The sequence below is a fragment of the Pollachius pollachius genome (genome assembly GCF_949987615.1).
Source record: "Pollachius pollachius genome assembly, chromosome: 7".
NCBI classification, from domain to species: Eukaryota; Metazoa; Chordata; class Actinopteri; order Gadiformes; family Gadidae; genus Pollachius; species Pollachius pollachius.
In genome coordinates, this window is record NC_136940.1 from 13,961,575 (window position 1) to 13,978,475 (window position 16,901).

A 16,901-nucleotide genomic window follows, 5' to 3' on the forward strand; every position below is an offset into this window, starting at 1 on the left:
GTATAATACTGCAGAGAAACTAGTAAAGTCAACACAGCTTTATGTTACGGCATAACATGGCAGGCACTGCAGCTCTCGACAATGCATTACTTTAGTCTGGCATTTCTCAAACGTAGTGGTCACGTAAAAAAGAGGGAGGGGCTCGTTTTGCATACCTAATAGCCGCGGCTATTAGGTATGCAAAAGCGGCTAATCGTCCGCGGCTGAATGTGTCTAAGCCGCGGCTTAGAGCGTTTAAACCGGCCGGTTTAGCCCTTTTACCGCGCCATTCTAGGGCCGGATTATGGCCTTCTTGGCTTTCCATACCCTTCACCATATCGTGGAACTCCTTTGTGGACACGTCGAAAATACAGGGACGTTGCTGCCACATTTCCACCAAAGTTGTCTCCATTATGTTGTTCCATTTTCTCTCGTTTTCTTTATTAGCATTCTTCTTCTTGCTATTGATCGTATTCATTTTTGTAGTAGTTACTGTGCACTCAACGTAGTGCAGTGAAGTCAGTTGGTAAACACTGCGCATGAGCTCCAGCTGTCAATAGTATCCAGCTGCAGCCCCCGAGAACAACACCCTGGCGTGACAACAACAACCCAGGCGCGACGGAAGTACTCTGGTGTGACAGAAGTGATGTATTTGTGAGACTGTCAATATGCTTAATATATTGAGTAATATTCATGTTAACTCTCACTTACTTCCATGAACGAAGTGCAGCAATTTTTTCAAAAAGGGCACGGTATTATTATATTCGAATTTGGCGAAAAGTAAATAAACCACGGCACGGCTTTAACATGAATATTACTCAATATTTTAAGCATATTGACAGTCTCACTTCTATGGTTGATCTTTGGTTTCTAATAGCGGTGTGTAAAAAAGGTTTAAAAAATAAATCACTTCCGTCACACCAGAGTACTTCCGTCGCGCCTAGGTTGTTGTTGTCACGCCAGGGTGTTGTTCTCCGCGGCTGCAGCTGGACCCTACTCCCAGCTGTTCGTGGGTTTCCCTCATGTCAACAATGGATACGTCATGCGATTCCCCAAAAAATTCTGACATGCCAAACTTTTCGCTCTTCACAACCTCCGGCGGTGAATAATATTTGATAATTCAACATTGCTAAGTATAATTGACAGCTGTCAAGGAAAACAAAGGACTTCTTGCCTCTAATGACGTCTTTGGTATCACTCCTGAAGTAGTCTGGTAACTTTTCAACCCCAGCGTCTTCAGTTGCTAAGCGACGTCAACGTCTTTGGCGGACTATTTCTCTGCTTGATCAACGCTACGAATGCTGGTAACAAATAAATTGTAAAAAGACACACCATGTAAAGTTATTTTTTTCGTTTTGGCATGTAGCCGTGTAATAAGTGGGATAATGTATAGAACGTCGCCGGTCATTAACGAAAATAAGCCCTTCAGGGCGAAGGAAGACACCTTTACTGCGCGTCGGTGTCCTGTTCGCCCTGTCGGCAGTAGTATCATCTGCGTCCTGCAAGACGGAGCCATGACTTGTAGTAGGCGTAGCTTGTAGTAGGAGGCGTGTCTTGTACTTTTCTAAATCGCGGAAGTAGGAGGCATGTCTAGTACTTTTCTAAATCGCGGAAGTGATCAGTATGTAGCAGTTCTTATGACAAATGTACTTATTGTAACAAATGCACTTATTGTAAGTCGCTTTGGATAAAAGCGTCTGCTAAATGCCCTAAATCTTAAAGTAAAATATAATGTAGCAGTGGTGAGCGGGTACATAAATTACCGCAACTCGGACCTCAAATATTAGGCCTTATATAAAAATAATGCACCCGACCCGCTCATTTAAAAATATGCTCTTGATTAGCTTAATCATAGCCTTACTGGCTTACGTAAAACTGACATCCCTGAGTCATATGCACTTAAGAAAATAATTTACAGATTTACAAGACTTTTTTATCGCGAAAAGAGGAAGATCTCGCGTGGACCAAGATTTAGAAAAGTACAAGACATGCCTCCTCCTACTTCAAGCTACGCCTACTACAAGTTACGCCTCCGTCTTGCGGGACGCAGATAGACCCTACTCCCCGTCGGGGCCCTTCTGAACTTAAACACGCAGTTGATTTCCTTTCCTAGCTCCTCTTGTTTATGTTGTTAGCTTAGCCATGTCATGTCACGTTGTCAACATTGGATACATGGAGGAGAACATAGTGGTTCATATGTCCTATTCTTTTTGGAAACGTTTTCTTCATAAAACGTGCCAGACATATTTTGTAGTGGTGCAACGGTTCACGGGTTACCCGTGATCCGTACGGATCAACCCCCACGGTTCGGGACGCAAGTGATCCGCGGATCGGCTGATAAAAAAAAAAGAGTTGTGCGTTCACGTGATCATCGCATGTTTAAAGGACTATTCCGGTATTTACAACATCATCAAGTAGCGTAGCGAAATACAGTTTCTGTCATGTTTTATTTGGCGTTCCGTAAATCCCATTGAAACGGAAACCAGAAGCGGAAATGTTTATGTTTGGTTGTAGTCTTTTCGCTTGGTTCTCCGTATCAACAGTAGGGCTAGAACCGAGCGAAAAGACTACAACCAACCCCCCTTGCAATGAGCAATGAGTCTTCCAACAGAAATCAACGGATTTACAAAATGCCAAATAAAATACGACAGAAACTGTATTTCGCTACCATACTTGATGAAAAAAAAGATGAGGATGTCTGCATTGCCTGGGGGGAGTGTAGACTCTAAACTCTCCCCAGGCAATGCAGACATCCTGAATTTAATTCAGGATTATTTACTATCGATGTTAAAAAGAAGGAATAATGCCTTAGGTTGCAATTCTTTTAAATATTGACTATGTTTAAAGGAAATAGGATTATTGCCTAATTTTTCACTTTATGTAGTTTTTACACATTTGAAGAATTATTTAAAGTCACATTTGTCTTGTTATCTTTTTTATTGTTGTTGATCCGAAAATGATCCGACCCGTGACTCAAAAACCGTGACACGATCCGAACCGTGAGTTTTGTGATCCGTTGCACCCCTAATATTTTGTATACATTTTATTCCTTAGTAATGAGCTACATGGGTATGCCGTCTTTCAGAACCTTTCATTGCCGGCACTAAAGAGAGAAAAAAGAGTGCATCCTCATTGTACCCAGCACTTCTGAAAATGCACTTCCGAATGCGTCTCTGTCCCCAGCACATTTCAAACCAAACTAACGCCCATGTCTGGATGTCACGTCACTTTGAGTTTAACAGATTAAATCTTTATTAGAATATTGAGTCTCAAAGGGTTTCACAAGCCGATCATACATCCCTCGGACCCTCCAAGACTCCCAAGAGACAAGGATAAACTCCACCAAGTCAAGGACCCACCTGTTTGTCTATGAACTCCCTGGTGTCCTTCTCCATGTGTCCCTCATACAGGTTGGTGGTCAGGTTCATCAGGCCGATCTTAGACAGGCCAAAGTCTGTCAGCTTGATGTGGCCCATGGACGTGATTAACAGACTGGAGGGAGAGGTAGAGGAGGGGATAAGGATTTAGATTAAAAAGGTTGAGAAACAAGAATGTGGGAGGCACCAAGGTCAAAAAACATAAGAGGAAAATATCTAACTCTATAGGGACTAATAGCAGCAGTATTATTTTATTATTTGCTCTAGAGCAAGCACAGTAGCACTGAGTAACGTCAACTTTTTGTTGCTATAACTGAATATCCCATCCGGGATAAATTAAGTATTTCCATCGCCACTGTAGGAGTACCGACTAATACTGCGTGTGGAGGGAAAGCCTCTGAAACAGGGACACACTCACTTGTCGGGTTTGAGGTCCCGGTGTACAATGCCATAGTTGTGGAGGTACTCCAGGGCCAACACCGTCTCGGCAAAGTACATGCGGGTCATTTCCACGGGTAGAGGACCCATGTTCTTCAGAAGGTTAGCACAGTCCCCACCTACAAACAAGCAGCCAGACAAACAACATGAACCATGTTTTCATTCTCTCTTACAGTGGACATTGTGAGGCTGCGGGTTTCACATCCAGACAAAAAGTGTATGGCTTCCAACCAATAAAGTTAACTCAGTTACGTTAGATAAAATTGTCAAAAAGACATAATAGAAAAGAATTGCCCATATCTAATTACCCATTACGTTCCTGAGGGGCCATTTGCATATAACATTAGAATCAAATGACTATAAGGGCACACTCACACTAGGCCATCTGTACCGTGCTCAAGTACGTTTACCTCCTAAAGTCTAGATCGCCATCCGTAGTCAAGTACAGTTCAATTCCGTGGCCTGACTACACTTCAGAGAGGTGTGCTCAGGCCACGGTACAGATGCTAATGAGCCGACACGCGCACACGCACGGATACGCAACCTGAGGTCGATGACGTATAGTTCATGCGACCCTTCTACGCAATTAAACAATAAACATGGCGGCAAGCGGTTCATGAGTAGGTTCACGTTGGTGCAATAGCGAAGTTGAGTGTTTGATCAAAAATCCCCCATTCTTCAAGGCGCAGGCTTTCTTTGTTCACTGGTGAAGGTGGGGCTATGCAAAGTCGAGTCCTCTTTAAAATAATTTGCATACTCCCAAATGTTTTTATTGTTTTATGATTGAAGACACCCGCATGCAAGAATAAGTTCACATCTGAGTGTAGGCTACAAACACGGTTTACTATTTACAAGTGCAAAAACGCCCACATATTCTTTATTTTTCTGACCACTTATTTTGTATCCCGGAGACGCAGAGGAACTAAGGACAGTTCCTCTGCGTCTCTCTCGTAGATCGCACCATCTTTCAACGTCTTAGTTCAATACGACTACTTCTCACATGATCAGCAGTTTGCGGATTTCACTTTCTCCCCAGTTAGAACTGCTCATGATCATATCGCTGCGTTGTCTCTCTCTGGAGACCCCCCCCAGAACCACGGAGCCGAGTACCTCAAGCAGGCAATTTACCTCAGGGATTAAACGCCTGCTTGGCCTGAGCACACCTCTCTGAAGTGTAGTCAGGCCACGGAATTGAACTGTACTTGACTACGGATGGCGATCTAGACTTTAGGAGGTAAACGTACTTGAGCACGGTACAGATGGCCTAGTGAGATAGGGCTGTAGAACGGGTCCAAATAAGCAACAAAGTCAGTAAAGTGTCACACTTTACTGATCCCCCTCCCCAATTGTACTTGAGTAGGGTACAGTGCAACTTTGCCTAGCGTGAGTGCACCCTAAGTCTTACTACACGTCAATGCCACGCCCCGAACCCAACCCCTGGTATGAAACTAGAGCCTCACAGTTGTTCACAGTACCTTCCACATACTCCATGACCATACAGAGGTGTCTCCTGGTCTCAAAGGAGCAGAACATGGACACCACGAAGGGGTTCTCAGCAAAGGTCAGGATGTCTCGCTCCACAAAGGCCTGCTGGATCTGGTTCCTCAGCACCAGGTTCTGCCGGTTGATCTTCTTCATGGCAAAGCGCTGCCTGGTCTCCTTGTGCCGGACCAGGTACACGGCCCTAGGAGCAACAGACCAGACAGGAATCATGTTCAAGGAATTTTGGTTTTTTAAACAATGTCAAGGGGGTCAAGGGAGGCAGGTAACAAATAGCCACAGGTTTTGAAAATATCACATACTAATTGTTCTTTGGTGATCCTGGTATATCTAGGTAGAATATTCAGGAAATCCTATCCCTATTCCTTACCCATAAGCCCCGTTGCTTATCAACTTGATGGTTTCAAAGTCACTTTCCAGAGGTTTCCGTCGTGTTGGAGTGAGAGTCTGAGGAAACTTGTTCTAGACAGAGACAGAAAATCAGCATTTTCAATAGCCTGTAGCTACAGAGAATGAGCCCTACCACAGTATCAGTTCAAGTCCATTGTGTTTTAGGTCAAAATAACCATAATATTATGCCTTTGTGTGCTGATATATTAGGTGTATTCTATTACATTTACTTATTCATATAATATTCAATATTCATATTTCGGTAACGCTTTATATTAAGGTCCTTGTAATAAGCATTTGTTAATAGGCAGTGGTGGGTAGAGTACTGAAAATCTTTACTCAATAAAAGTACAATTACTTCCTTCAAAATCTACTTGAGTAAAAGTAAATATTCCAATTGGAAAACCTACTTAAGTAAGAATAAAAAAGTACTTTGTTACAAAGTTACTCAAATTACAAGTTATTTCACATTTTTGTATTGTAGTGCTTGGATCAGTGAAAAAGACATAACGTGTGAGTGAGTTAAGGAGAGAGAAAGATGTACTCTCTTCATTGTGTGTATTGTTCATTAAACATACATACAACAAAATTAATTTCATGTCATTTCAAACAAATTGACACACAAAAAATGTAAATTGATTTCAGCTCATATGACAAAAGGCAAGAGCTTTGTAGGAACACTACCCAGGATGGCTTGGTTAGCTGATTGGCCAATCAGATTTGTCTTGGCGCAATTGCATTCAGCCTACGCATAGCATGCACGCAGACTCACAGCCAGACACAACAAGGACGAACAAGTTCTAGAGTGGTCTGCAGAATACAGAGCCTATGTAACATTGTATCTTTAGAATTCTATAACCCCCGCGCACCCCCTGCCGAAAATAACTTGCTGCGCGTCTGCATCCATGGCGTTTCTAGTCGTGCGTTCACACCAAACGCGAAGGGGCGACATGATTCCATACAAAGTCAACGTAGAGACGCGAATCGGTCATATTTTTCGCTAGAGAAACCCGCGACAAGATTTGACTTGCACCACGACACTTTGCCCGGCACGGGCGAGCTCGTTCACCTGGATTTTCAGCGCGACACTTTCACTCCAGTTGAAATATTTAAACTTTGCCGCGACATTTGTGTGATGACAGCCAATCAGCGTTCAACAGCGTGGCCACTGAGTGACGTGCGTAACGTAACAGCCAATCAGCGTTCAACCGGCCAAACGAACTGCAGCATGGAGAAGGTGACTGTTGCCGTTTGCGACTCCCGGAGCTCTATATATAATAGTATATAATATAATATAATTGTTTATTCTACTTCATTTAAGAATGCTTGATTCTGATTGGCTGGGAGGAGGGCATTAACCCGGAGGTTGCCCGCTGACTTGTCGGTTCTACTTGCTGCTATTCACAGCGTCATCAAATAGTAGATCAATAAGCCGCTTGTATTTCAGCCTTCAAAACGAGAGCTGGTAAACTGTGTGAATGCATTAAACTGTCATCGGAAAATGCGGTTATATGCTATAGATAGACCATATAGTATCTGTGGTATAAAGGCTGGGTCGAATTTCAAATTATAAATATGTACACTTTATGTTGAAAGTATAGACCGTCGCGATTCTCATTGAAACAAATGAGGTGTTGATTATTCTTCAAAACGAGGGCTGGTATATTGTGAAAAATGAATTAAACTGTAATCAGGCAACGCGGTTATATGCAATAGACCCTAGAATATCTGTGGTATAAAGGCTGGGACGAATTTTGAATTATAAATATGTACAATCCATAACGTTAGCTCTCTGGCTTATAGCTCAGCGGACTAGAATACCTCTCGTTGCCAAGTCGTAGGTAAGGTCCAGCCTCTTTACTGGAGTGAACCTTACGTTAACAGGGAAACTAAATTATGGCCAGTGTTGGGGGTAATGCGTTACAAAGTAACGCTTTGTTACAGTAACGATATTACTTTTTTGGGTAACGAAGTAAAGTAACGCATTACATTTAAAATATCGGTAACTACACTACTTCACTAGACTATAGCAACACGCTTTCCTGCGTTACCCAAGCCGCGTTTGCCTGCGTGTAAAGTTCTGATCTGTTGTGGCGCGTGCATGCGTGCTGTCTGCACCGCCTGCTCGCCTCTGCACGTTGCCATAGCGATCGATTTGAGTGACATAGCTGCTTGTGCGAAGGAGTGCTCAAGTGTGGGAGCGCAGAAGCAGGTGACACAGCAAGACAGGCTGGTTGCAGGGTTCATTGTAGAAGACATGCTTCCCTGTCGACTATTGAATCGCCCAAATTTAGAAAAATAGTAGATAAAATACCCGCGACTCGCAAGCCAACATCCGACAGGAAAACATTTTCCCATTACCTTAACAAGTGTTATACCGACATGGAATCAAAGCTCAAAATAATTTCCGAGTCCTCCCTGGATCATGTGTCCACCGACGCGGACATTTGGTCCGCCAACAACAAAAGTTACTTAGGAATGATGGTGCAATGGATAGACAGCATTACTTTAAAACTTGAGAAGGCTGCTCTTGCCTGCAAGAGGGTGAGAGGAAGACACACTTACGATGTTATAGCTTGCGAAATAGATCAGGTTCATTCAGCCTTTGGACCAAATAAAGTAACAGCATGTGTCACCACCGCTGAAGTGCATTTCTGTTTTAATTATATGGGATAAAGTGACCGTTTTATATTATTCATTGACCACTTAATTTTTTGTCATGGCCACTGTTGTGGTGCTGTGTATTCTCCCCCTGTGTTGGCCACACCCCCTGTCTGTCTCTGTGCTTTGCCTGCCACTCAACTACTCACACCTGGCCTGCATCAACTCATCAACTCCCCTTCAAATACACCTGGTTTCTCTGCAGTCATCGCCAGATCGTACTTCTGGATACCGTGGTAGTTACTTGTTCCTGGCTCCAGTGTATACTCTCTCTAGTGTTTTCTCTTTTTGAGTTCTCGTGCCTCACCTTTGTTTTCTCTTGCCTATAGTTTTTGGATCGTCACCTCCAGCCTGCAGTCTTCACTCGCTCCAGCCTGATACGCCCCACTCTCCAACCTACCTCCTGCCTCACTCGTGGTTTTACTCAATAAACCTGTTCACCGTCACTCCAACTCCTGTCCTGTCTCTTTGTTCTGCTCTTGGGTCCAGCAGCTATCGCTCCCCTAACAGAACAATCTGGACAACAATGGACCCAGCGGACATGGACTCCTTCCGCCAAGCTCTCTCCACTCAAGGCGCCCTGGTCGGGGAACACTGCCAAGCTCTCCGGGAAATGATGGAGGCTTTTAAGGACCTCTCTACCCGGGTCGTGCAGATGGGTGCCCAACTGGACTTACTGGTCTCCCACACCACGGCTTCCCCGCCGGCAACGGTACCAACCCCCTGCTGGCCTGCTACGTCCCCTCCCAATCCCTGGTCGGCCCTGGTCTCACATTGGCCTTGATTTTGTAACCGGTCTTCCCCATTCTGATGATCACACTGTCATTCTCACTGTCGTGGACAGGTTTTCAAAGGCTGCTCACTTCATTGCCCTCCCCAAGCTCCCCACTGCCTCTGAAACCACCCAGCTGCTTGTAAAGCATGTTGTTCGCCTCCACGGGATTCCTGCCGACCTCATCTCTGACCATGGCCCCCAATTCATTTCACAGGTCTGGAAGGCTTTCTGTCGGGCGTTGGGGGCCTCAGTCAGCCTGTTGTCTGGTTTCTACCCACAGACGAATGGGCAGGCAGAGAGAGCGAACCAGGACCTTGGAACCGCGCTGCGCTGTGTGGTTGCGCGCAACCCCTCTGCTTGGAGCGAACATCTCTCATGGATTGAGTATGCGCACAACTCATTGCCCAGTGCAGCTACTGGCATGTCCCCTTTCGAGTGCTCCATGGGCTATCTGCCGCCCTTGTTGCCCACTCAGGAGGAAGACATCTGTTCCCTCGGTACAGCACCATCTCCGCCGTTGCCGCAGGGTGTGGAAGGATGCGCGCGCCACTCTGCTGAGCAGAACCGGCGTATCGCTGACCGTCGCAGAGTTCCCGCTCCTGCTTATCGAAGTGGGTCAGCATGTGTGGCTTTCCTCAAGGGACCTCCCTCTTCACACTGGCTCTAAAAAACTAACCCCTCGCTTTGTGGGTCCCTTCCCTATTGATGCCATCATCAATCCGTCTGCCGTGAGGCTCAAGCTAACTCGGACAATGCGTGTTCACCCCACGTTTCATCTATCTCTGGTAAAACCAGTCTCCACCAGCCCTCTCTGCCCCCCAGCCACGCTCCTCCCCGTTTGATTGACCACCCGGCTTTCACCAACCAGCGGTTACTGGACATGCGTCGTCGGGGTAGGGGTTTTCAATACCTCAGAGATTGGGCGGGATATGGGCCCGAGGAAAGGAGCTGGATTTCGCGGGGACTCATCCTCGACCCCTCTCTCATTCGGGATTTTCATCGGGCTCACCCTGAGAAGCCTAGGCCGCCAAGAGGCGTTCATTGAAGGGGAGGTCCTGTCATGGCCAATGTTGTGGTGCTGTGTGTTCTCCCCCTATGTTGGCCACACCCCCTGTCTGTCTCTGTGCTTTGCCTGCCACTCAACTGCTCACACCTGGCCTGCATCAACTCATCAACTCCCCTTCAAATACACCTGGTTTCCCTGCAGTCATCGCCAGATCGTACTGTGAGATACCGTGGTAGTTACTCGTTCCTGGCTCCAGTGTATACTCTCTAATGTTTTCTTTTGTTGAGTTCTCGTGCCTCACCTTTGTTTTCTCTTGCCTATAGTTTTTGGATCGTCGCCTGCAGTCTTCACTCTCTCTAGCTTGATACGCCCCACTCTCCAACCTACCTCCTGCCTCACTCCTGGTTTTACTCAATAAACCTGTTCACCGTCACTCCAACTCCTGTCCTGTCTCTGTGTTCTGCTCTTGGGTCCAGCAGCTATCGCTCCCCTAACATTTTTGTTTTCATGTTTCCCAAAGCCTGTGTTTTGAAACTTGTGTGTTGCTACTGATTGACCTCACCATAGCCTACTTTTTTTGTGGATTTTACAGTGAGGCATTTCTTTGTGCAGACAGGGATATTATCTTTTCATATGGTTTGTATGCTATTTTGTATAGGTTTATACAATACACACTAAGTGATGATAGGGCCAGTGCCGGCGCTCCGCACACGCAGAACACGCACTGCGCGTAGGGCACCAAGTGCCTGGGGGGGCACCAAAAAAAAAAAAAAAAAATCATCATCATAACAATAATCATAATAACACCATATATTTAAAATTAAACATGTGTAAAACGTTAATAGATAAGCAATACAAAAGTAACATTTGCTCGAGAAAAAGATGTGTCTCCCTCTCTCCCCTTGGTGCCCCCTCCCCCACATCCCAGTGGTATGTTCGACATCATTCTCAAGTTTGGCAGACACCTGTGTTTGGACATGGCCTCGAAAAGGCATCAAGAGTCTGGGGTGGATAAGAGAAAGAAGAAGAGACATCGAGATGATGCACACGCATCGATGGCAGGTAAGACAATGTTTTAAATAAAAATGTCTAATTCTGTAACATTTAGTCCTTGTATGAATGTCTATGCTCATGCCAGGGTTAACGTTACCATTAACGTCAACAAACTAACGTTAGCTCCTATATTCTTTCAGCCATCAGAAGTCGTCAGCCTACGTTATGTAGCCTACGTTATGCTAGCATGTGTACTGTGAACCAACGAGTATGCAATTGTGTACTGTAGTGGAAAAAGTAATGCTACAGAAGATACTTTAAAGTAATGAGTTGATGAATGGAGAACGGCTCTTGGTAACTAAGGTTGAGCACCGAAACTCGGTTCCAGTAGGGAACCGGTTCCGACGTAAACGGTTGTAACGAGATCGAATAAGAACGCACATTTCGGTGCCTCGTAACGGTGCCTTTTTTTTTTTTTTTTTTACACATAGGCTTACATAAACCTGTAATTAATATTTAATATTGTTTTTAAATCAAGGTGCAAAACTGTATTTCAGTGTACAATCCCTGAGTATTTCTTTTATTTCTGAATGCAGGGTCAATGCTTAGATATGTGCAAGGAGTTCCTCAAGACCAGGAGAAAGATTTAGATGATCAACCATCCACCAGCAGTTCAAGCACACATCATCAACCACCAATCTCTGCAGACTCTGCAATAGCACCCAGCCCTGACCAACAACCATCAACTACTAGTTCAGATACAACCCAGCCCACAACCACCGGCAGAGTGAGTCCTGTCACTGAGAGGCCATCAGCAAGTGACATTGTAGAGACGTATGTGCCCCCTCCAACTGATCCTGCTCTATGGCCAGCACACATTTAAGATGCTGATCGGGTTGAAATTGTGCACAGAGGGCCTTTCAAAGTCAGCCCTGATTTTAGTTTTCCAAAGGGACCCGATGGAAGAGCATTTCATTCCAGCCTCCAGTTCAAAACCTTACCAAATGGAGAGAAGGTTAACAGAAGCTGGGTAGTGTACTCTCCACAGAACAATGCTGTGATCTGCTTTGCATGTAAACTTTTTAGTGTGAAGGACATAAAGCTGACTGCAGAGGGCCACAGTGATTGGTCGAACATCAACACCAGTTTGAGACGTCATGAGTGTAGCCCAAACCATACACAGTGCATGGTTAAGTGGAGAGAACTGGACACACGGCTTAAAAAGGGCATGGCAATAGACCAACAGGAGTTGACATTACTGGAGGCAGAAAGGAAAAAGTGGCGAGATGTTCTGAAACGCCTGCTCTCAATCACTCTCTCACTGGCTTCAAGAAATTTGTCTTTTAGAGGCTCTTCTGACCGTCTTCATGAGCCAGACAATGGCAACTTTCTGAAGGAAGTGGAGCTTATGGTAACATATGACCCTGTAATGGAGATTCACCTGGCTAAAAATTCCCGCACACACTACCTCAGTCATGAGACACAGAACGAACTCATTCAGATAATCTCTTCAGAAACATTAAGCACTATAGTGAGACATATCCAGTCAGCAAAATATTTTTCTATCATTCTTGACTGTACCCCAGATTTGAGTCACAAGGAACAGATGTCAGTCATAGTGCGCATTGTCCATCTCCAGCTACAACCAGACATTAAAGAATACTTCCTGGGATATATTGATGTGGAGGAAACTACTGGCCTTAGCCTGTCAAATGTTATCCTAGAGAAGTTGAAGAAGCTTGGCATTCCATTCGAAAATTGTCGAAGACAGGCCTATGACAATGGAGCCAACATGAAGGGGAAGAAGCAAGGTGTTCAGGCTAGACTTCTACAATTAAACACAAGAGCATTGTTTGTTCCTTGTGGAGCTCACACCATGAATCTCGTTATAGCTGATGCTGCCAACTCCTCCCAAGATGCCACTGGCTACTTCGGCTATTTGCAAAAGTTATACAATTTCTTTTCAGGGGCCAGCCAGCGATGGGCCATTTTGACAAAGCATGTCCAACTGACACTGAAATCTTGGAGTGATGTTAGATGGGAGAGCAGGTTTAAGAGTGTAACAGCTGTCCGGAATCCAACAAAGGAAGTGAGAGATGCTCTCCTGGAGACTAGGGAGGCTGTAAAGGATCCAGTGGCAAAATTGGAGGCTCAAGCTCTTGCTGAGGAAGTAGCCTCATTTCGATTTTTGATTTGCTCTGTTGTGTGGTGTGAACTTCTTACCATCACAAACCAGGTGAACAAGCTACTTCAATCAAGTTCTATGCAGCTTGATATTGCCGTTAGGCTCATTGACAGTGCCAAAAGTAACCTCACCAAATACAGACAGTCTGGGTTTGACAAGGCTGTGTCAACTGCTAAGGAACTCTGTGAGGCCCTGAATTTAGAACCAGAGCTTAAGAAGAAAAGACTCAGGAGCACAAAAAGGCAGCTTGCGTATGAAGCTGTTGAAGAGCCCTTCAATGATGCCCTTAAAAAGCTTGAGGCCACATTTTTCAATAGTGTCGTGGACTCTTCTTTAATGTCACTGCAGGAGAGGTTTGAGACCATGAATCAAGTCAAAGAAAATATGGAGTGCTGCTTGATTTCAGCAAAGTTAATGGAATGTCCAAGGAGGACTTAAAAAAACACTGCAATGAAGTACACAAGACACTTACGGAAAAGGGAACAGCTGACATTGATGGACCTGAGATGCTGCAGGAAATCATCAACCTTCCTCAGCTACCACCAGAGACATCTGCCTTGGAAATGCTGACATTTCTTCATGACAATCAGCTCCAAGAGGTGTATCTTAATCTGTGGATTGCTTTGCGAATTGTACTGACTCTCCCCGTCACAGTTGCCTCTGCTGAGTGAAGCTTTTCAAAACTCAAGCTCATTAAAACATACCTGCGTTCATCGATTGGGCAGGAGCGTTTAAGTGGACTGGCCGTCATCAGCATCAATCGAGACGTGGCTCAGAAACTGTCATATGATGACCTGATTGCTGATTTTGCAGCCAGGAAATGCAGACGTGTCCCTCTGTAGGCACTGTATTATTTTATTTATTTCAATGTTTGGTGCTATTGTTAATGCACAATTAGTGTAGTCTTTTATCAAGATTTTAATTTCTCTTATTTATTTTATATAGAAGTAACTAGTAATAAGTTACTAATTACTTTTTTTGAGTAACTACCCAACACTTATGGCATGTGAAAAACTTTATATTTGGATTGATAACGCATGAAAATATAAATGAATGATCTTAATTTCTTTTCTTTCGCAAGTGACCACGGTATAAGCGGGATAATGCCCTTTGAGGTGTCCAAAACATTGAAAGAACGAGAGACGATTAAAGGGGACTACTTTTTTAGGGAGATGAACTCAAACAGAGTATACATTTAATAAGCATGCAATACGAATAAGAAAAAGCATAATTAAAGTATTTTAATTGCTTTCTTATGTTGGCAAGCAAGAAGTAGACTATACGGGATAATCACCTCAAGGCAGGGCAAAGTATCGTGGAAGGTAAGCTGTCCACGAGCCGGGCATATTAAACTGTTTATTGCCCTGCCTTGAGGTGATTATCCCTTACATATATAATATCATGGCCAAACGCTCAGTGCTCCTCCGGGTGGCCGTAGCGCGGGGTGCTCTCGTAGGGATTGGGCTTCGAGGGGTTTGTTTACCGGTATTGCTTTGGTTACCGGTCTTGTGTGTTCCAACGGTTTATTAGGTATCTAATAAATCGCTGTCTAATCAATACTTCATTCACTGCCTCTTCCGTGGTCATTACAATATTATGAATAGACTGCGTCGGGTTCAGGTGATGACATGCAATGGTAGCAGTTTAATAAAGGATTTCGACATGTAATGGTGGTTATCTCGGCTCGGTAATTCGCCTGACAAAACTTGCAAAGCAACAGATTATGATTTGTCCCGTGACAAAACTTGGGCGACAACGCGAACGGGCGACAAATATGTCTTTTGGTGTGAACGTAGCATCGACCCGTCTCCTCAGCTATGGAATGGCAACAATGTTGCAACCTAGGGAGGGGGCATCGCTTACGTGTACGCTTGTATTACAGTCAACGAAGATAGTGTTTATCAAAATACAAATTTTAACGAGGCACAAAGGAAAATGTAATTGAGTAAAGAGTAGAATTCTAAATCAAATATTTACTCAAGTAAGAGTAAAATTGCAGACTTAAAAAACAACGTGAAAAGTACTCGTTATCGGAAAGAAATACTTTTTTACTGATTTGCGTTACTTGTAACGCGTTACTACCACCACTGTTAATAGGTAATAATACACTTATATGCTTATTAAAATTAATTGGTGTTAAGACTATCTATAAGTGTTAATAATAACATAATAAACATGTTTATTGTGAGATTATAAGAATTTTATAAGCACTTAAGAAACGTTAACTATTTGTTTATTAATAATAATCATGAGTTTCTTATAGTTGTTAATAAAAAAGAAATCCTTTCTTAAACTGCTAATTATGCATTTTGCAGGTACGGGATCTAAAGCGGGAACAATTCTTATTAAGGTTAATAAGTCTGCAGATGTTGAGCGAGTGTGATCTGTTTTGTGCCTCATAATATATCCTTTAAAGGCTTTTATTTTGAAGGCAATTTTAAACCGGAAGTTCTTTTTACGCAAGTGGTTGATGAAGTGTTTGACGAACGTTTGGAGCAGTGTTTTTCAACCTTTTTTGTGCCACGACACACCTCAGACAAGGAAAAAATCCCACGGCACACCAACATGTTATCAAACGCGAAATTTATTATAACAAATAAAATAAAATACAGTAGCCTTTACATTTATTGTTTAAAGACTTAAAACTCACTCAGTGTGAAATCTGGGCCTGTTTAGATGCACACAAACGTATCCTGGCAGAAATTGATGAGGCACACGCGTAGTTCCTCATCAATTGATCGCAGACAGTTTTTAGTTTCTGTTATTACACAAAATTGCAAACAGTCGGCTTTTCAGGGGTCTAGTTTTAATGTAGTTCACCATGCTCACAACGTTATCCAACACACTGGCCAACTCCGTTGGAAAAGTTTTGGCAACAAGTGCCTCGCGATTTAAAAAGCAATGCGTGACTACAACATTAGGGTTCTTCTCCCGAACTGTTTACGAAGCCTTTGATGCGCCCGACCATGGCTGCAGCTCCGTCAGTGCACACACTTACACAACTCAACCACTGCAGTCCTCCTTGTTCAAGGTATTCTGATGTGACCCGAAAGATTTCCTCTCCTGTTGTTTTATCGGGCATTGCTTTGCAAAAAAGGAAATTCTCGCAGATAGTCTCTCCATCCACAAAGCGCACGTTGGCCATTAGTTGCGCATGGCCACTGATATCTGTGGATTCACCCAGTTGCAAAGCAAATTTCTCACTACAACGTATCTTCTCCAAAACCACACTCTCTATGTCCGCAGACATATCATCAATTCGTCTCGCTATGGTGTTATCTGAGAGGGGGACTTTAGCCACTTCTTTCTCTGCATCTTGGCCTAGAATGGCATTGACAATGGCTTTGCAGGCTGGTAATATTAATGTTTCCCCCACAGTGTGTGGCTTTTTTGATTTAGCCACAAGTTCAGCTACTAAATAGCTAGCATGGAGGGCTTTCTCGGACACCTTTGTGGCTTTCCTCATCAAAGTTGCCTGTTTCCCAGTGCTGTCACGCAAACAAACAAAATAGTCCGAAGGCGTATTTTGGAGGGACGGGTGTTTGGTTTGCAGGTGTCGCTTAAGCTTGCTAGGGACCATGGCACTGTTTGATAGCT

General features: G+C 44.0%; 1 protein-coding gene across 7 annotated transcripts in view; it reads right to left on the bottom strand.

Annotated features, from left to right (window-relative positions):
• The window catches only part of LOC307078113 (microtubule-associated serine/threonine-protein kinase 3-like), a 119,042-nt gene that overhangs the window by 40,711 nt on the left and 61,430 nt on the right, over nucleotides 1-16,901 (bottom strand). For all 7 annotated transcript variants that reach the window (XM_079739729.1, XM_079739728.1, XM_079739730.1 and 4 more), the window contains 4 exons: nucleotides 5,665-5,756; nucleotides 5,270-5,478; nucleotides 3,775-3,913; nucleotides 3,339-3,471 (listed from right to left, as the gene is read on the bottom strand). In XM_079739729.1, coding sequence (XP_079595855.1) covers nucleotides 3,339-3,471; nucleotides 3,775-3,913; nucleotides 5,270-5,478; nucleotides 5,665-5,756 — 573 coding nt within the window. The remainder of the gene's footprint in view (nucleotides 1-3,338; nucleotides 3,472-3,774; nucleotides 3,914-5,269; nucleotides 5,479-5,664; nucleotides 5,757-16,901) is intronic.